Source organism: Aphanomyces invadans (genome assembly GCF_000520115.1).
Source record: "Aphanomyces invadans strain NJM9701 unplaced genomic scaffold supercont1.19, whole genome shotgun sequence".
NCBI lineage: Eukaryota > Oomycota > Saprolegniomycetes > Saprolegniales > Verrucalvaceae > Aphanomyces > Aphanomyces invadans.
This window is the reverse complement of record NW_008580164.1, coordinates 729,780-749,123: the sequence shown is the minus strand read 5'-3', so window position 1 is coordinate 749,123 and position 19,344 is coordinate 729,780. Positions and strand designations below refer to the sequence as shown.

The window sequence follows — 19,344 nt, the reverse complement described above, 5'->3', positions numbered from 1 at the left end:
TTGGCACGGACAACATGTGGTGGACAGCCAGGCTCGCCTGTGGGCTTCTTTGTTGTCTTGAGAAACGTGAACTTGCGCTTGCACGACTCCCAGTCGCGAGCATAGGAGACGGTGTCGTTGCTGTTGAACACTTGGGAGACTTTGATCCACCCGTTCTGTCCAAGCGGTATGAGTGTTTGAATGCAGTCCAGCAAAAGTGTCACGTCCGCGTCGCTCCAGTTCGGCGCGGAGCGCTTATGTTTCATAGGCAGCTCTGGTGGCCAACGAAATCTGCGAAACTGAGATTCTAAAGTAAAATTGTGCGAAGACGTTTTTTTAGTCTTCGCACATCTGAGGTCGTCTCAGATTGGCCAAATTCGACTGTCTGAGATTTTCTCACATTTCGTGACTGAGGTATTTTTGGAAGGCTTCCACTGGTGGCTCAAGTGCAAATGGAAAAGTGAATTATGCGTTCAGACTAGCTATTTCTTCTATCTACGTTCACCTATAGATCATACAGTATCTAGCATTTGCATATCCTAACACATCCTTCGAAGGGACGCTTGATATTGTAGGGGCTAGCCTCGTACCAATCGAATCCAGCGTTCCTGCCACGCGGCCCTCGATTGGGTTGTCGAGGATGAGGGGCCGCCGTTGGGCAAGGTCCAGTGGCCTCTATTGGCCGCGAACATTTGGATCTGGGGTTGGTGGATCTCCGCCAAGATCCCCGACAACCCCTGGATCAGCACTACATATCTGCTGTTGATGTCAACTTTAATATGCATCGAATCTTGTCCATTCCTGCGATTCGAGCTCTCCCTCGAGGAGTGAACCCAGTCGCTGTTGTCGATCTGCGCGTTGTCCTGGATGAAGTCTTCAGAAGCCTTTGAGATGTGTCATTTGAATGCGCTAGAACAATATGACGATCATCAACGGCCAAGCTATTTTCCAACAACTCAACATCCTCGTAACCAACGAGAATAGTTTACTGAATAGGGGGCATACCGACATACCACGCTACCCGTGACAACTCTGTGCTTCACCTTGTGCTCACTTTCCTTGCCGGCACAGATGACGCAGGCCATGACACCATTCTCCGGCACATTTTCATACCATTGCCTCGCTAACGACCCTTCTGCTACTCGTTCAAGAGCCTTCCAGGAAGAAGATGTTGGTCCGGGGCTCCGCGGCGGCGTCGAGCAAGTGTGTTATTGCCCTCCTGCAGTGCGTTCTGCGATTTCGATCAACGCTACTTCGTGCGGGTGCGACACAGACCCAACACCCATCGGAAAGCCGTCATCCGGAACACCGTTCTGCTTATGGACTTATGTCGGCAACGGGGTCACCTGCCGCTGCTGCGTCAAGGTGTGCGACGCTGAGACTACCCCATCCAGCGGCGTCGCATTCTTTTCCCAAAAACGCCAGCGTCGTCCAAGAGCCTAATGTGGCGGCCGGTATTGCCGATGGTGCCAGGGTAGGCCTTGTCGGTGGTGTCCACATCGGTGAATGTTGACGAATAGCCATCACAACGATTATGGTGGTGGCGACTACGGCCGTGGTGGTGCCGACTTAGATCGCACTCGTACAGTGCGCGAAATAATGAATATTTCCAGCCCGAAATAAACCTACCACAACGAAATTGGTAAAGGACTGAAATAATCACGCCACATGAGAGCGCTAGCTATACATATATATTGAATTAATATACTACTACATACAAATGGTACGATATCAAACACAATGCGGAATATATTTTTACACGTTACCAATATTCTCTTCGTCCTCGTCGAGGTCGACTGCTTCGAGCGCTGTCAATATGTCGCTCATGTCCCAGTCCGCGGCAGTTTATTGGTCACCGCATGGGCAATGCTTGGGCAATGTAGCGCAGGGTTGTACGTTTTGCTGCTGGTACAGCCCGATTGTGTGGTGGCAGTTAGTGTATTCAACCTTTTTACAATCCATTCGTTTGGTTAGATATGCATTTGCACACAACCCCGCGTGCAAGTATGTCCTCCGCGCCATACGACTCCTGATTTCACCAATTGTGTGGCGATCGTGACCGAATATTCTAGCATCATATTTTTCGCACCTCGCTGGAGCTGGCACGGTAGCTTCATCATTTGCAAGAGGAGATGGTCGACCATTGCCCGGTGCTGGTCGGACGTCATTCAAGATAATCGTGCTATGCAAATTTGCAGTTAATAACGATCATCATTCTTCACATTGGGATAATTGTTCAGTGTCCGCATGATTTTCCCTTGAATTCAGTATGAAAAGTAGAAGACGTTCTGCTTTGATAAAATCTGCACCACTTTCAAATTCAGTGGGCCAAATGGATTCGCTGGATTGAGGACTTTGAACAACAATTTCCGGATTTTTCGATTTCGAAAAATAATTGAATATATTCAAGTATTCCCGTTGTCGGGTGTATATTTCGGGCCGGTGGACATACATGTACTGTACATGGGGGCACATTGAAATTTTCAGAACATCGAGATGAATGTCAGATATGTGTTCTTCATCTATAATCTTCCAACATGTTATTAAATTACTTGAGCCTATTTTGACAAATTTCAAAATTTCAGTGAAACGAGACGTAATATCAATAGATCTTAATGAGAGGAAGTGAATTCACGTGTCATATTTAATATTGGGAAAGAAGTGACTTCAAAATAAGGATTCAAAGTATTTGCTGGTAAGTAGGAATTTTACCATAGTGTTGACCGCTATTAACGTTTGTACTGACCATTAACCGGAAGATCTTGTATTATATTGGGCGAAAATTTGTTGTTAGATCGAAGTTACAACACTACCATGGGACAATGATCAAGTCGCTCGAACGCTGCCTGAGCACAACCAAGAGAAGATGGTGTCTACACTACTTAAACCATAACCAATATTGTAAATTTCACCGACTGCGCCGCGAACGAATTGGACGAAGAGACGGTGTCGTCTTTCATGAACGGTGGAATATACATGGAGTTCACCCCTCATACACATTCAATGGACTGCAGGATTGTGTACCTGAAAGCCTCGAATTCTGCTAGTGTCTATTGGTAAGTTCTTTTGTTTCTACGCTCATGTTATCGATGCGTACAACTTTGGCAATGACTGATTTCACAAAGTATTCTCAAAGGAAGTAAAAGAGCCACCAACGAATTACAAAAGCTATTGCCAGAAGGCAAAGTCACGTTGCTAGTTGAATTGTGATCAATAATTCAAATTGAGTAACATGTTATGAATCGTACCATTGTAATTGACACTTTCATATCCAGCATACAATGTGCCATTCCGCCGTGGTGGCAGGCCCGTACAGGGATTTCTGGTCTTAACAACCCGTGCCAGACCCTGGTCCCTTTCCATCCTCGGCGATGTATTCTCCGTAGAGAGGGACAAATCAAGGCAGAGGCAGTCAAAAAGCACCCTCCATTTCCCGAAGTGCCCGCCGCATTGGAACCTAGACTTTTTTGGCACATTAGCAAATTGAAGTTGAAACAGTGGACATTACAAAGTATTTAACATTTTCTCAAACGATTCAAATTTCCTAACATTTAGAAAGTATTTTCACCTCCCAATTTAGCCTGGTGGAAGGTTATAGGTGACGTTCTCCATTAAAATTACACCAAGACTTCGGATGTTGTTTCCCATGAAGGTTATACCTCCAAAAATACACCAAGACTTCGGTGATTGTTGCCCATGAAGGGTATACCCCCAAGAGCAATGTCTACAGTGCAATATATCAGGTGAACTTGAATTTACCAACATATAGGGAGATGGTCGAATTGACCCGGTTTGAGGCATCGGAAATATTTATATCCGCACTGCGCTTTAAATTTTCTAAATGTCAAAAGACGCATTCAAAATGGATGGAAACATATTGGTGTGGGGATATTCGCCAATGAATAGGCAGCGTCGCGGCGCGAATCATACCAAAATTGGTAACCGTGTACCACGCCATTGGGACCCAAACGCATAGGCATCGAAATGGGCCAAATGTTGGCCTGGAAGTACGGGAAGATATCCAATCGTGAGATTGGACGTCGTCTCGAACGTCTTGAGTCATTAATGCTTCGCAATTAAAGTCGCAGGACTCGTACGGTACGAAGAAGCGGTAGGAAAGGCGCGTGAAATTTACAAGGGGTGACATTTACTGCATTTGCAATCGTTCGCAATTTGTCAGCAGCGCAATGCGCTGAGACACTATCGGTACGGGTGACTTCCCGTTCTGTGCTCAACGTGCTGAAATCGAGCAAATCATCAATTACGCCAAGAATAAGTCGGTGCCGCATCTGTAGGCGCATCACAAGAAGGCGCGTCGTGCTTTCGCTGCAAAGCTCATCGCGAAGCACGATATTTGGCGTCAACTTGTCTACTCGGACGAAAAGAAGTTCAAGTTGGACGGCGCTGATGGATACTGCGCGTACTGGCGTAACCTCCGTGGTGATGGAAGAGTGTTCACGAAGCGAGTGGTGGAAGCAGCGTTATGGTCTGGGGTGCCGTGAGCCAGTGCGGGAAGTCAGATATCACATTCCTCGAAGGACGACAAAACACGTGGAAGTATTGTAAGGCGCCGGAGACGAATCTGTTCCCGTGTTTGGACGAAGTGCACGAACATCTCGAAGACCCGATTTCTATTTTCCAACAATACAATGCATCTATCCACGCTTCCAAGGAGACGAAGAAGTATCCTGAAGTCTCGGGCGTCTTCCTCATAGACTGGCCTAGCAAGAGCCCCGATTTCAACGTTATTGATAACGTTTGGGGTATTTAGCCCGTCAAGTTTACGAGGATAGGCGATAATTTGACAATGTGTCTGATTTGAAGCGGCAGATTCTTTTGTCGTGCAGAATGATAGGTACTGACTACTTGAAGACGTTGTTGATAGCATGCCTACGCGTTTTGCTCAAGTTGTATTGAAAAATGGCAGTAGCATCGACTGTTCGTAGTCCTCATATAAATATTTCCCGAAATATATTCTGCAATGTCTTATATCATTGTCATTTAAGATAGGTATACTTCTACTTCCGTTCCGCAAATCGGGAAACATGTCACTCTAACAGCAACTACTTTCACAGACGAATCCAAAATCACACGAAAATTGGAGATCTGACAGCGAATAAAACTGCGAGTATCAGGCTATTTTCTGATTCTATATCGCGTCTTGGCGCTTCACAACCAAGCATAAAATACCAATGATGGACAACAATTCTAAATATTTAAGTTCTTTCGCATCGAATCGATCTCAAATCAACCTCAAAAGTTGCCTCGCGTTGCCTAAATATATCAACCACACCTCAGAATCCCAGAAGATTTCTGTGGGGGAAGTTATCGACAAACCTAGATGACGTTTTCCGACAATGAACCACGACTTGTCAAACGTCGAGTGGTGGAAGTTGTTCAAAGAGCCTTCGATGGATTGGATTGGGGTGTCCTCGACAAAAGGTTTTTGCAGTTGCAAAGTGTCATGCTGGAGTCGTTGAAAATGGATGGTGACATTTCATACAAATTGCCTCACATGAATTATGTCAAGTTTGCGGGATCGGGCCATCGTCCTATGCACTGCGTGATTCAGATCTTGTGAAAGTTGAAGTTGTTGAAGCGATGAGTCGTCGCAAGGACTTTGAACGCAGAGTAGATAGCCTTTAGTGTGTTAGCTGCGTGTGATATGGAGGGCGTGATAAATACGTCCAATATTGATCACCTCTGCACAGTTGTCGACTTCATGACCACATGAGTTGCATCATATCCTGTTTGCTCCTGTCGTGTTTGTCAAGTCATGGATAAAAATAGACTTTTCCTGTTGAGTTCAATAATTAGTGTAAAGATGAAAATTCAGCCAAAACCAATGACTCCAATTTTCAGGAACAGAGGAAGTAGATCGTATTGCACTTCCTCTGTTCCTCAAAAGAGAGTTTGCAGAGTGGTGGAAGTAGATCTTTTTGCACTTGCACCACTCTGCGAACTCTGTTTTAGGACGTAGGGCATGGTCAGATCAAAGAAAGCAATTGTCGCACTTCTCCGCACAACTAAAATTTTCATGTTCGCATACAATTATTTCGCGCACTGTAGCTTTCACGGTATTCCAATACATACACCACATTGTATTCGTCCAACGTGTCTCCTTCGCTTCCTGTGTCCATCAAGACTAGTCCAACGATGCCCTGTCATACAGCTTGCTCAGATGTTCAGCGCTCGGAAAGAGTCAGATGCGTGTGCCATGGACTCAAGGAGTCGCTGGAGCTGCTAGAGCTGGCGGGACCACGACAAGGTACAAATCAGACAGGAAAAATATAGCGGCGGTCGTTCAGGTGGAATGTGCGAACCATCACGGTCACTCAAGTGTGCGTCGCATGCGCGACTACCACGATGTTATGATCAAGGACTGGAACCAGTCCTTCGAGTGCTTGCGGCCACAACTTGCGACGACTTGTTCAAGAGGGGCCAGTGGACGTGAGGTTTGCCGAACGACAAACCTCGTCGTCCATGAATATGCATTTTGACACAAGCATTGAGCGCGATATATTTCATTTGTTATACTCCGAGTATTGATTTATAGTTTACAGTTTACTGTTAATCTATCCAAAGCAAATTTAGTGGAAACACAAAAATATATTTGAATCCATTTATTTTTACCCACAGAAAATATCGGACATGGCTCATGGAATTCCTCCAGGATGGGAGGTCATGACGTCCCGGAGCAAAGGTCTCGATTACTACTTCAACAAGAAGTCGGGAAAGCAGTACTGGGTGCACAAGGACCTTCCGCAGGGATGGAGCAAGATCATCGAAGCCGATCGACGAACGTATTACTTTCACATATCGGACGAGATGGGCACGAGGTCGTATGAGAAGCCCGCTGCTGTCGCGTCGGCACCACTATCCCCGCCACCACAACCACATCATATTCATGCCCCGAGTGTAAACGAATCCACGAACCCTCATTTTTCACACCCTCCACAGCGACGCGGAAGCAATTCGCTGCACGACCTCCTCTCACCCGTTGCGGCGTCGGTGGCGTCTCCCGAGGAACAGTACCACCACACAGCACCACAGCGCGACAAAAGACCTCGAGAAGACGTTGAATCCCCTCGTAGTGAGTCCAAGCATATTCGTCGCGATGTTGCTTCCTGCGACCGGCGATCGTCTCCTCCCCGAAACACACGCGAAATGGAGCCTGCATGGGCAACGTCCCGCCCGACGCCCGCTGAATCTTCGACATCCCGCAGCCTTGTCACCGATGGGACGGACCAGGAGCAAGCGGCGCAATTCTACAGCAAGTTGTCGCGGAAGAAAACGAGCGATCGCGCTGACAGTCGGCTGTACCACATGCGTTGCATGAACAACTGGGTCAAGAGCGTCTTGATCCAAGAGTACAGTCAGAAACAGAGTCGCGTTCTCGACTTGGCGTGCGGGAAGGGCGGAGATATGAACAAGTGGGCGCGGCACAACTTCCAAATGTACATGGGAGTTGACATTGCGCTGGGTACGTCTGTTCCATCCAGCATTGCCTATACCAGACAGCCCCATCTTCATGGCGATCTCTAGGATCCCTCGAAGATGCCGCGACCAGAATCCAGCAGAACGCTGACTTGAGTCGCAGCGACATCCACCTCGTACGTCTACCCCTTTGTCTTTCTCGACAGCGACGCATGCGTGTGAATGGGGACACCTCTAGGTTCATGGGGATTTGGGCGAAATATCGCTGCTCCAGGACGCGCTGCCGTGCTGGACGAACCAACATCAGTGGCATCGAGCGGTGCCGCTGGACCACCCGCACTCGTTCGATGTGGTCTCGATGCAGTTTGCGTTTCATTACATGTTTTGCGACGAGGCCCGCGCAACGCAGTTCTTTGTGACGCTGCACAGCACGCTCCGCCCCGGCGGAATGTTCATCGCGACGACCATCGACCCGAATCGCGTTATCCAAAAGCTGATGGCGACGGTTGGTGGCGAAGAGATCGTCGATGGCAAAGTCGTTGGACCCGCGCCGATTCAGCTGCGCGACGGCAAGGACCGCGCACTGTGCACGATTCGGATGGACCCGTCGACGACGACAAGATTGTTACGCCCGACGAAGGATGACCGAGGGTTTGGCTTGAGGTAGGTACCTGCATGACAACTGGAAACCTGCGAGGACGTGATGATTGTCGGGGTTGTAGGTACATGTTTACGCTCATTGACGGCGATGACGAAGAAGCGGTCAACTTGCCAGAATATTTGATCCCATCGTCCCTACTCCATCAGATGCTCGACGAGCACGGGTTTGACCTCGTCCTTCAAGAGAACTTTCAAACGTTCATCGGCCTCCACAAAGACTCGCACAAGTCATTGCTGATGAAGATGAACGTGCTCAACTTTCAAGGAACGATTAGCGACGTCGAGTGGGACATTGCAGGACTGTACCAAGTCCTTGCGTTTAAGAAACGAGCAGCTTAACATGACAATGTTCCGATTCGTCCCGCGCGTTCATCTTCGTGCGCGTAGAAGACCTGTAGGTGGAGGGAAGAAGTCGGTGGTCATCGTGCAGGGGCGAAGCATCATCACCAGGTTGGTCCACGTTGCTGCGTACGCCGTAAAGCGCTCAGCCTTCGTCCCGCGGAAGATCAACGGTACATTCATGGGACGGGGGCACACATATCGGATCTACCCAGCGCTGGAGTCCCGAAGGCAGCGTCCATCCCGTCGAAGCAGATGGAGGGATGGACATTTTAAAGTGCACTTGGATGGCTCACATTAGTAGATTGTGGATTTAAAATACGTACATTTGCGCATGCAGTTGAATTTCCGATACATTAAGTTTCCTTGCAATTGAAACAAGAGGGACGTCCATTGAAGTAGTTCGAAATAGGGTATCTTATGCTTAACATGTGGATCCAACATTACATACATTATGTTATATGCCAAACTAACTTGTGAGATCTCCTGCGATGCCGTGTACGATCAAGATCCGCTTGGTGGAGGCGCGAGGGCTGCCAGTGGTGGAGCGAGCGTCCAAGGTGACGGATGCATACGTGGACATCACGTTCGCTAGCTTTGAAGCTCGGTCGACTGTGTCGAAGAAGTCGTTGACGCCGCGATGGGACGAAGAGTTTCGCTTTGACGTTGCCGACGACAACGTGCTGCAGAGTCAGCCGATCATGTTCAAAGTGATGGACCACGACGTGTACACGACCGACGCAACGATTGGGATTGTGTACGTTGACTTAAACTGCATCTTGATGAAGGAAGGAAGCAGCGTCCAGGGATGGTACCCCATCTACGACACACTGTTGGGGGTCCGTGGCGAGCTGCACCTTGTGATCCGTCTGCACTATTTTGGTGACATCAATCCATTCCGCGAGTCCAGTGCCGGCGTACAGTTCTTCTCGTTGAGCACACTCGACCCAGCGATCTTCACGACTCAACGCGTCCTCGGGTTTGTTGAAGAGCTCGTCGTGCACGCCGACCCCGAGTACTCATGGAGCGACTCGTTCCGAACGTCTCGTAAGAGCAACGAGTACCGGCAAATGTTATTGTACAAGCTGTCGTCGCAAGTGTCTACAATGGTATCGAACGTCTTTTATCGTTCAACCTCATCACTTGAACGTCGACAGGTCGGGAAGAAAGCACTCGACTTGGGCGGTAATGCCGTGCTGGGGTATCGTCAGTTCTTCGACGTCGAAGGCGATAGCGGCATGGTCGCGCGAGCGTGCGGCACGGCCGTGTTCCTCGTGCCTACAGACAAGTCCCAGGACGCCGCGGCACCGGCTGCTGCTGTTCCATCCACGTCTGTTGCGTCGTCATCCTCGATGCCAACGGAAAGCGATGTAGAAACTCTAATGTCGGGACTGCTCTACAACAAGCGCGGTCTCAACAACGACGACTCCGCCCCGCCATCCGCGTCGTCGGTCGACGTGGCTGTCTCCACCGACCAGGGCTCGCCCAGGCTTGCCACGATTCCGTCCCTGCGCAAATTTAACAACACGTTCAAGCAGCGTACGAACAAGAACTTCGAGCTCGGTGCACACGATGTAAGCATTCGCTTTCCTTTGGAATTGCTTGACTCAACGAATGCGCTTGAATCGACGTAGGAAGTCCAGCTGCTGACGGTCAAAGCCTTCCACCCGGACACCCGCGTGCGGCTGGGCGGCATCGTCACGGCTCGCTCTGTGAAATTTCTCGGGAAAATGGCGACGAAGCTTGCTGATCAAGAAACCCGCGACTCGTGGTGGCTCGAGCTGCGTGAAGAGGTAGGACCTCTCGGTGGAATCCGTCGTGCTGCGCTCTTGCAGACTGCTTCGACTTTATCTTACCCTGGCGCGCGACAATGTGGCAGGTGCGAGCGCACGCCCAATCGCTCCAGTGCTCGTTTGTCCTCGGATACATTGAGTCGTGCACGATCCACGACGACGTGTGTGTGATGTCGGCGAGCGGGACCGCGGCCGTTGTCAAGTACGCCAAGAAGCCTCGACGTCCAACGGGAATTGTAGCGAGTGACGTTGCGTTGGCTGTGGCTTCCGTCGAAGGGTCGGACGCGTCCCCGCAATTGCAATCGGGCGCGTTTCGAACGTACGGCTCAAAGGAAATGTCAGACTGTCGCACTAAGGATGAATGGCCAGGAGCGCGGTGCGACGACCGACCAAGACGGGGCGCACCGTTTTCCACGAATCCCCATGCATGATGTGCCACATTCCGTACTCGCGCAACCTTGCACCATTTTCAAAGTGCGTTCACACAGGTTCACTTTGGGCGAACTCACTCGTGGTGTAGCATGCGCATGGTGCGATGTGGCGTATGCGGCCGCAAGTGGGTCCCTGAGATGCTCCTCTCGTCGACCGAACCCCTCTGCGGGATGGCCATAACGGGCTCTGGCACGTTCATTCAAGCGCGAGTGTGTCGGTACGTCGAAATCGAAATTCGGAGGCGAGGACCGACCTTGTCGATCTGGGTGGTGGCGTTGCAATCGAAACCTTTGCGCGCTCGATCCCGTGACGACGGTCCTGCGTGACATGGCTAGAATTGATGACGGGGTATGCGGTTATGTAGACAACGTCGACGAGGCACAGGCGATGCAAACGCCACGATCGTATCCGAGGCGCTCCCTTTTCTCGAGTACGAGATGCACCGCCAGGTATGTTGTTGATCTGGTCCAGTTGGACTCGAGGATGCACGGCCGTTCATGCAATCGAACGGCGCCAACATGCCAACCAAGTCGTCCATGTCCCGTAGCTCATGGCAAAGATGCGCGTGTTGGGCGTGAACGCTCTGTTTGGGTTTGAATCCCAAGTCCAAGTAAGGAATCGAGCGTCATGTGCAACATTCCCGCGAAATGCAGTCATATGCTAGTTTAGATCAGCGGCGCATTTGTCATCGGAATCATCACTGGAACGGGGATCTACTTGCCAGCGCTGCCGATGCCACAGGGCTTGCGCATTACGCGCAATATCGACGTACGCCGTGTGTCGCAGATACCACGTGTCTTACGCGCCATCGCTGCACTCAGGTCAAGGACGACGAAGATCGTCGGTTGGTGCAACTGCAGGCGCAGATCGAAACCATGAGCAACCGCAATCGTTCGCTGGTGACGGGAAGCGAGCTGCTGCCGTGGACACTGACACACATGTCGTTGGGTAGATGAAGCACGACGCGATGTGTGTGATTCCGCCAGAGTTCAAAACGGACCGCATCAAGATCGAATCCGACGACAAGGCGCACAAACGAGCGCTGCGAAAACTCAAGAAGAAGGAAGACTCGTCCGCGACGTCCGTCGAGCGCAAACCGTCAACGGGGGATGTGGACGTCCCAGCGACGCTTGGAGACGACGAGAAAGTGTCGTCGTCCGACTCGTCGTCCGACTCGGAGGACGAAGTGAGCCCCGACGTGAACACGTTCGTTTCGTACAAGACAAAGATCGGTACCTAACGCAACATTTAGCGACAACAAGCACCCGTTCGTCCTTGAAATCGACGACGAGACGGACGAAGATCTCATGTCTGTCCTGCTGGAGCAGCCGCTGCCGGAGGTGCGATCGATATCCATCCGTGGCGCGTGCTGAGTGGCTTCGCAGGGCGTATCGATCTGCAACACGGACAGCTTGCCAGGGATGACCCAGCACGGCGCGAACATCCACTTGTTCCTGTCCATGAAGCGCGTCGAGTGGGACGAAGAGCACACTCGGGATACCCGCGTCAACGTGCTGTTTTCTCATGTTTTCAAGATGCTCTTTACGAGGTATGCTGTGCACAAGACCTTGGCGCGGTTTTCGTGCACACCTGACGGTTTGGCTAGCTTGCTCTTTAAGCTGCGTGCTTTTGCCCCCTGTGTCGTGTGCGGCCTTCGCACGCGCGTCGCGCTGGCCGCCGACAACATTGTACGGTGCATGTAAAACGGTTGCGGCACCATGGGCAACCTCACTCTGCACCGTGTGTGACGTGACGAGTGTGAGTGTAGATTGAAGTGGTGTTGATGGGCATGGCGATGCTGGCCGGACCAGAATTGCCCCCCGTGGACACAGCCCTTCCCTTTGGGAGTGCCGGAGGCGGCACGTCGTTTGCGGACGACGACGACGCTGCCGCCGACCCGGATGCATCACCGTCGTTGCGCCTCCAGATCTTGCACAATGCGTCGGCGTTCTCGCAAGTGGCACCGCCCATGAGTCCTTCGGTGGACGCCGCTGCGACAGCTGCATTTGTTGGACCCAACGCTCGCGAGTGGATCGAACTCACCCCGCTGTCGTATGTGCCGGGGGCCAAGATCCTGCGATACCTTGGCCGCATCACACTCCACTTTATCAAAGAGAGCTGGACCGTCCGTGAATGCGGTGGCCTAGGCGCGTTTTTCCATTTGTTTTTGTCGGAGGCGATCTCCGTCGTCCGCGCCCACGTCCGCGCGTTGGGCGGCAACGCGATGCTGAGCTTTCGTCTGGTCCCGATCGAATCCAGCCAGCTCTACCGCAACCAAGTGTACAACATGATCAGCGTCACCGGGTACGGTGTCGACGCATGCTTTCGACAGGGCGAAACTTTCGAGGGTCCGGGAGGTCGATGGCGACTGACGATATGAAATGGTAGGGACGCAGTGCTACTCGAGCGAGAGCAGAGCCCTCTGCCCGTGGGGTGGCACACCAGCCCCGTCTCGAGACTCCACACGCCTCACGTAAACTCTTTTGGCAGCCACACCGACGACCCCCCCGACGTCCCGACCCGACAAACTCGTTCCGCGACATCGTACTAGAATTCCAACGAGACTATGCATGGGATCGTAACACCGAGTTGGGATGTGTTCTTTGGACATTGCCGCCGCCAGTTGTCATATCCACGGTCAGGACTCGGATGGGCGCCATGCCAGCGCCTGGCATGCAACGGACTTGGAAGGATCCAGCGGATGCATCAAGGAAAATCTCTTTATTCGCCACGAACTCGCGGTCGTAAACGTAGCCACAGACGATCCAGTGCTCGCCATAGAGACACATGGACGGCTGTTAGCGCACAACTAGTCGCTCGTTTTGTGCGCGGGATCGGTAGCCACACACGAGTGGAGGAAACTGGCGACGTAGACGGGGTCGATGACATGTGCGGCCAACGACTCGACGAAACTCGTCATCAAGATGGCCTTTGACGCATTCGTTGGCATCTTGTCGAATGTAGCGGCCATCGTGGCGTCCACAAACGCCATCATCGCTGTCTGCATGTGGCGGGCAATGCGATGGGGCGCGACGCCGCACTCGAATTGGTGCCGTGGCCACGTTTGCCCATCGTCGAGTGACCGGTCGAGAGTGTCGAGGTGCATAGCAATCCAGTCCCGAGGACGGGGAAACACGCGGCCGAGGAGGTCCCCCACGTACAACTGCAGGGCAAACAAGTGCGTGGCGACATTGTGGATCCATCCGTTTGCTTCAAAACGCACCAAGTACGGCATCGCGTTCTCGAGCAGGGACTCGAGCAATGCGAGTTCACGGCTGTGGCTCCACACGTTGACTGAAATGGATGGCGTCGTCGTCAGTACGCAATGAAACCAAAACGGCGGCAAGTACATGGTTTCACCAGGCTGCAGGGTCACGTCGACCCGTTCTATCCACGAGTTCGATGAGTTTCTGGCAGGGCATTGAGTTTTTCGGGCAGAGAAAGCGTACTTGAAAAGGCTTGCCGATACCGAGGAAACCGAGCCAAGAGATCGGCGTCGGGCTGCGAGAGGTCAAGCAGTGACTGGCGATGACTGGGATGGAGGCGCGAATGGACGTACAGCGAGTCGAAGGCGTCTGGGGGGAACAAGGTGAAAGTTTTTTGGCCGTGAACTTGGTGGAAGATGTTGTGGGTAGCATCGTAGTGAAGGTTGGCGACAACGCGGGGACCACCGATCCACAGTTTGACGAAGATTGTGGAGGACGCAGACGGCAGGGCAAACGGTAAGGTTGGGGAGATATCGCGGGCGAGTTGCGGCGCCAGCAGCTTCAGCTCACCGTTGACGTAGTATCCCGTGGGTGGAGGAGCTGCATCCTGTTTTTCGACTGTCGCAGAAGTCAAGAGGGTGTGGAGGTGCGTAGCGTCGGTGTAGAAGGTGCGAAATGGAGGAGGGAACTTCGCACTCAGCTCCAGGTTTGGGTCGTAGTGCTTGAAAACTGGTGGCGATGCTGCATGAACTTCCACCGTCTTGCGCTTGAGGCACGACAAAACGTGGTCGAGCGTCCAGAGTGAGGTGTTCCACTGGTCTGTCGGCGAGTGGACAAGCAAGACAGGTGCCCTCGCTGTGAGCAAGACCGGCAGGATTGCGTCATGCCACTCCATGGAAGGAATGCCTCGTGACGCAGGTGGTGGAGCGTGCCATTGATGAAGAGCTATAGCCACCAGAAGCGTCGCAACGACGGCCGCGCCGCCACCAAGTCCTCGCTGCAGTCGTGACATGCGCTTTATGGCAGCGGTGAAACGGTCATGAAACGGCGTCCAAAACGGCGTCGACCAATCAAACGTTATCGATCCAAAAGGCAGAAGCAGAAGTGCGACAACCTGACAAATGTGCACACTTCTTGTGCGCGGTTGGCTGCATCCATGTCCCGCCCACCCTCTCAAGTACTGCAGTTCCCTTTGGTTCCTTCGATATAGCCAACCTCATTACTGGAGAAAGGGAAGAAGGTGCTGGCACCAACACGCCTGGATGGAAACCACTGGGGCAGTCGGCACGCTCCCACGCGTGCGATTGCAAGCACGAACTGCTGTCTTTTTCTATCTTCATGTGCCGCAACCCCATCGTCGGATCTCGAGACTCTTGGGACTGAGCTGTTTTTATGAAGCGGTACGTGCACGCTGACGACTCGGTCAGCGGGTGTGGCTGTAGCGCTGAGCTAGGGCATTCCCTGCATGCTACTGGGCCTTCCAACCTTGGCGTCCACGGGCTTTGGCTGAGCTGCTTCCTCGAGCTCCATTGCGATCCGAGCAAATCCTCGTAAGACAAACGTCGACGGCGACAACAACAATCCCTTCTTGAAAGTCATCCATTCGAATCCGAAATAGAAAACCACAGCCAACTGCAGGCTCGAGTTCGATCCATTCCTTTTCTGTTATAGCGTTGGCAAAATTGTACTCGGCAAGTATTTTTGTACCGCTCATAGATCGCGTCGGTCCAACGAGGATGAAATGGCGGCATGCGCTCGCTGGCGATAGCCAGCATTCGCGCAAAGGTTCGCACTTCATGTCCCAACGACCCGGGGACTACCGCCATTCTGATGGAATGCAGGTCATGGAAACATTCACTATGAATTCTGATGATTTGATTGGCCAATCATGGTTAGGCCCGCTCGCTATTGGGCAATTCGAGAATGCGCTGGATTTTCCCAGAGGGCCGGGTATTTATACAAAAGTCAAGATATAGTTCGAAAAGCCTGTCGTCTTCGGCTGAAGTTCGACAATGCTCGCATTTGATTGGTGAAAAGTTTAGACGTGTCACGTTTTATGCGAGGACGAGATCCCTGGACCAATCACGTGCGGTCATTCTACCTGCATTCTGAATCGAAATCCCTGGATTGAACGACCGCCACGGCCCAATGTCTCCTTTTTGTAAAGACAATATCTTAGTTACATGTGCTTTGTCGCTAAAGTCAGGTAGAATTGGGACGAATGTTTAACCTATGCCGTAGGACAGTTACAACCACCGTCGCATCAAAATAGATTGAATTTGCGCGTGCTTCGAAAAATCTTGGATTTTGTATGCTCGGTCGGTGCTTCGCTACCGGCTCTTCATTCGAGAATACTTCGTGTCCTGGCATCATGGAACAGCAGAAATTGACGGCGATCAAGGTCGGGTACAACGGCGAGATCCACCGCCTCCGCGTCGACTTGACGACGTTCACGTTTGCGGACTTGCAAGCGCTCTTCGCAACGACGTTCTCGTTGGCACCTGCATCCTTCGTCATTCAGTACAAGGATAACGAGACGGACTGTGTGACGGTCAATTCAAGCTCAGACTTCGAAGAAGCCTGCCGCTTCTTCATGACTTCGGCAGATGAAGCCAAGAGCTTGCGCTTCATTGCCGTGCCGTCGACTCCTCTCGTCTTTAACGACAACGTTGCCGAACCAATCCTTAAGGTCATTGAGCACTTGGTCCAAACGTTGAATGAAGCCATGGAAAAAGTAAAGCAGGAACAATGGGCTGCCAAGGCACAAGAAAACGCACGTGACTTCGCCGCCAAGGCTCAAGTGAGCGCCGGTGAATGGGCTTCTCAGGCCCAAGTAAACGCGGGTGTTTGGTCCAACAAGGCGTCGGACGCCATGAACACAAGTGGCGAGAAGCTGAGCGAAGCGTTTGCCCAAACCAGCGTGATTGTAAACGAAAAGCTAGCTGAAGCTGGCGCTGTGTTGGGTCCTTTGGCCTCGAAGACATTGGAGGAATCCAAGGCTGCCTTCGAAGCGGCGAAGAAGGGATTGAACGAGATTGAATTCGACAAGATCAAGCAAAGTCTGAACGAAATTGAATTCGACCGTTTGATGAAAGATGCCACCGAAGGTATGAAGGCCGCAGCTGTCGTTGCCACCAACTACGCAAACAACTTGGTGAGCGAACTGAACAAGCTCAAAGATCACACTGTTGAAGTGACCGTCGTCCCCGTCGATGCTCCTGTCGCCGTGGCCGTCGAAGCCCCTGCGGAGGACGATGTCGTTGAAGTTGCCGTGCCGGTGCATGAAGCGACTGCCGAAGCCGAATGGGAACAAGTTCAAGAAGAAGTGGCTGCCCCTACGCCGTCTGCCGAGGAGCTCAAGTGGGCGGCACAATTGGCCCTTGTCCGCGAAGTATTTCCCACCTCGTCGACCGACTCTGTCGTGGCGCTGTTGGAAGCTGCCCACGGCGACGTGCACGTGGTGTTGAACCAGCTCTTCGAGTTGTAAGCGGATATCGCACCAGCTTTCGCCCTCCTTGGCGTAACCATTTATATATTCTATCAGCCTGACCTTTATTTTTCCATTCCACTTGATGTGCCATGCCGACAGGCAATGCCATAGCTGGTGGTGGCGCCGCCCTTGTTCTCCACGTGACGAACGCCACTCTGGAGGCGCCAAGTCGTACAGTCTGATGCAAAACGTTAATAGACTCCACAGATTTCAAGCATCACTCAATGAAATAAAGGTTGTACGGTATTTCACCGCAATGTCCGTGACTCAAAGATAGTTCACCAAAAACTCGCGATCAAGGCCAAGGGTAACATTTCTGATCCAGAGAGTGTGCAAATTGATAAGAACAAAGTCACTTCGCCTCATAACATATCAACAAAGACACAATTTCATCAAAAATCAACTACTAGTTGTTAATAGGCTTTCCTCCTGACTTCAATCAACACAGCAATGCAGCGGGTCTTCATGCTGCGAATAAGATTTTCCAGGTACTCTGGATCCAAGGCATCCATTGCATCAGTATCGCATTTTTCAGCGCCTCTGTTGAGGAATACTAGTACTGTTTACCATTACCATAGACACGTTGGCAAAGGTACCCCCACACGTTGTCAATTGGATTGAGATCAGGGGAAAGCGCAGGCCACTCCATCATGATGATCCCATTCTCGTTAAGAAACTCGGCAGTCTCCTTCGACGAGTGAATGGACGCATTGTCATGCTGAAAGACGAACGAATTCAATACGACTTGAGTCCATCAGGGCCATCAAGATTCCATTTCTTCTCATCGGAGAAGATTACTCGACTCCAAGCGTCCCATCCCATGTCAATGTTTCGCTGGGCCCATAAAACATGGCTTTCCATGTGTTTTGCCTTGAGTTGGGGCTTCCTGTTCATCTTGATGTACTCAAAACGGGTGGATGAGTTTATGACTCGCGAAATTGTCGTACGGTGGACGTCAAGGTCGAGGTCGCTCTTGAGTTGTGCTCAACTTCGCGGCGATTTGGACACAGCAGCGAAAAGATGCCGTAAATCACGGTCACTTAGCTTCGAAGGACAGCCACCAGACAAGCGTTTGCCATAGGCATTTGGGTCGCGCAAGTAGTTGTAAACGACAGTTCGGCTTCGATTGATAAACTTAGCTGTCTTGACAACGCTAAGGCCGAATTCAATGCACACATAAATCTTCCCGCACTCAAACTCCGTCAGCTGTGCTCCCAGTCCCATGAGACCACAGAGATGTCTTCTGTGGCCTTAGAATGCAAAGTGATGTGCCATCCTTGATAGGGCCACGTGTACTTCGTTTGAATTCGTGTTGGGCGGGAAGATTTCTAACATGTTTTTAACGTTTTGCACACGTATTAAATCAGACTTTTATCAATATCTCCTGCAGTTTATATCCAAATTGTGTTATTTTGGTCTCGCTGTGCTTTGCTATTCATGGTGAATCAAAACTTAACATTAGAATTAGTGTACTTCAATATTCAATGAGATAGCTCAAATATACTTGGTGTCTTAACCTTTTGCATCAGACTGTACAGTGCTGGCAAAAAGTATATGACCACCTACATATTTGAGTCTGCACAGCAACCAAGCACGAAATGTGGGCTAGTAAATGCACGCTAGCGTTAAGAAGGCATCAGGCAAGGCATCATGAAAGTCATGGAACTTGGCGCCACATAGTCGGCACCCCACATTAAGAAAACCAAGTTTGAAAAATCACCACATGGCAAAAAGTATAAAACCATCCTGTCATTTTTGCAATTGTCAGCAATTTTTAGCTCCAAAAACATGTTTTTTATATAGCTAACGTCGAGTTAAATCGATTCCCGCCGTCACTCCATTTGAAAACATTATCTGAGCATGCCTGCGGGACCGAAACTCACCGAAGAAGAACAGGGCATGATTCTTGCCCTGAACGCTGTCGGGAAGAGCCAAAGAGAGATCGAGCACCTTGTCGGTCGCACTCGAGGAGCAATCGCTTTGTTCCTTCGCAATCCTGCCAAATACA

At 51.2% G+C, this 19,344-nt stretch overlaps 4 protein-coding genes across 8 annotated transcripts; 3 read left to right on the top strand and 1 right to left on the bottom strand.

The window, feature by feature from the left end:
* Positions 1 to 6,618: 6,618 nt before the first annotated feature.
* Positions 6,619 to 8,666, top strand: H310_09047 (hypothetical protein). 4 transcript variants are annotated; one of them, XM_008875008.1, is made up of 4 exons: positions 6,619 to 7,462; positions 7,525 to 7,592; positions 7,655 to 8,079; positions 8,139 to 8,666. In XM_008875008.1, exons 1-4 carry the CDS (start codon positions 6,631 to 6,633, stop codon positions 8,413 to 8,415), a joined length of 1,602 nt encoding a protein of 533 aa, XP_008873230.1. In that variant the 5' UTR covers positions 6,619 to 6,630; the 3' UTR covers positions 8,416 to 8,666. The 4 variants fall into 4 exon arrangements, with proteins under 4 accessions (XP_008873230.1, XP_008873231.1, XP_008873233.1 ...); XM_008875009.1 differs by having other exon boundaries at positions 7,655 to 8,666; XM_008875011.1 differs by having other exon boundaries at positions 7,525 to 8,079.
* A 220-nt stretch (positions 8,667 to 8,886) lies between these two features.
* On the top strand, positions 8,887 to 13,247 carry H310_09046. 2 transcript variants are annotated; one of them, XM_008875007.1, is made up of 16 exons: positions 8,887 to 9,524; positions 9,573 to 9,989; positions 10,050 to 10,208; positions 10,295 to 10,527; positions 10,581 to 10,682; positions 10,729 to 10,857; positions 11,005 to 11,089; positions 11,188 to 11,250; positions 11,310 to 11,408; positions 11,462 to 11,539; positions 11,593 to 11,846; positions 11,893 to 11,980; positions 12,026 to 12,189; positions 12,247 to 12,328; positions 12,409 to 12,944; positions 13,029 to 13,247. In XM_008875007.1, exons 1-16 carry the CDS (start codon positions 8,907 to 8,909, stop codon positions 13,189 to 13,191), a joined length of 3,270 nt encoding a protein of 1,089 aa, XP_008873229.1. In that variant the 5' UTR covers positions 8,887 to 8,906; the 3' UTR covers positions 13,192 to 13,247. The 2 variants fall into 2 exon arrangements, with proteins under 2 accessions (XP_008873229.1, XP_008873228.1); XM_008875006.1 differs by having other exon boundaries at positions 10,578 to 10,682.
* A 95-nt stretch (positions 13,248 to 13,342) lies between these two features.
* H310_09045 (hypothetical protein) lies at positions 13,343 to 14,875 on the bottom strand. The gene is made up of 2 exons (XM_008875005.1): positions 14,090 to 14,875; positions 13,343 to 14,027 (listed from the first exon to the last, which is right to left on the bottom strand). The coding sequence occupies exons 1-2, from the start codon at positions 14,856 to 14,858 to the stop codon at positions 13,450 to 13,452; spliced, it is 1,347 nt and encodes a 448-aa protein (XP_008873227.1). The 5' UTR covers positions 14,859 to 14,875; the 3' UTR covers positions 13,343 to 13,449.
* Positions 14,876 to 16,190: 1,315 nt separating this feature from the next.
* H310_09044 (hypothetical protein) lies at positions 16,191 to 17,404 on the top strand. The gene has a single exon (XM_008875004.1). It carries the CDS (start codon positions 16,218 to 16,220, stop codon positions 17,331 to 17,333), a length of 1,116 nt encoding a protein of 371 aa, XP_008873226.1. The 5' UTR covers positions 16,191 to 16,217; the 3' UTR covers positions 17,334 to 17,404.
* Positions 17,405 to 19,344: the final 1,940 nt, after the last annotated feature.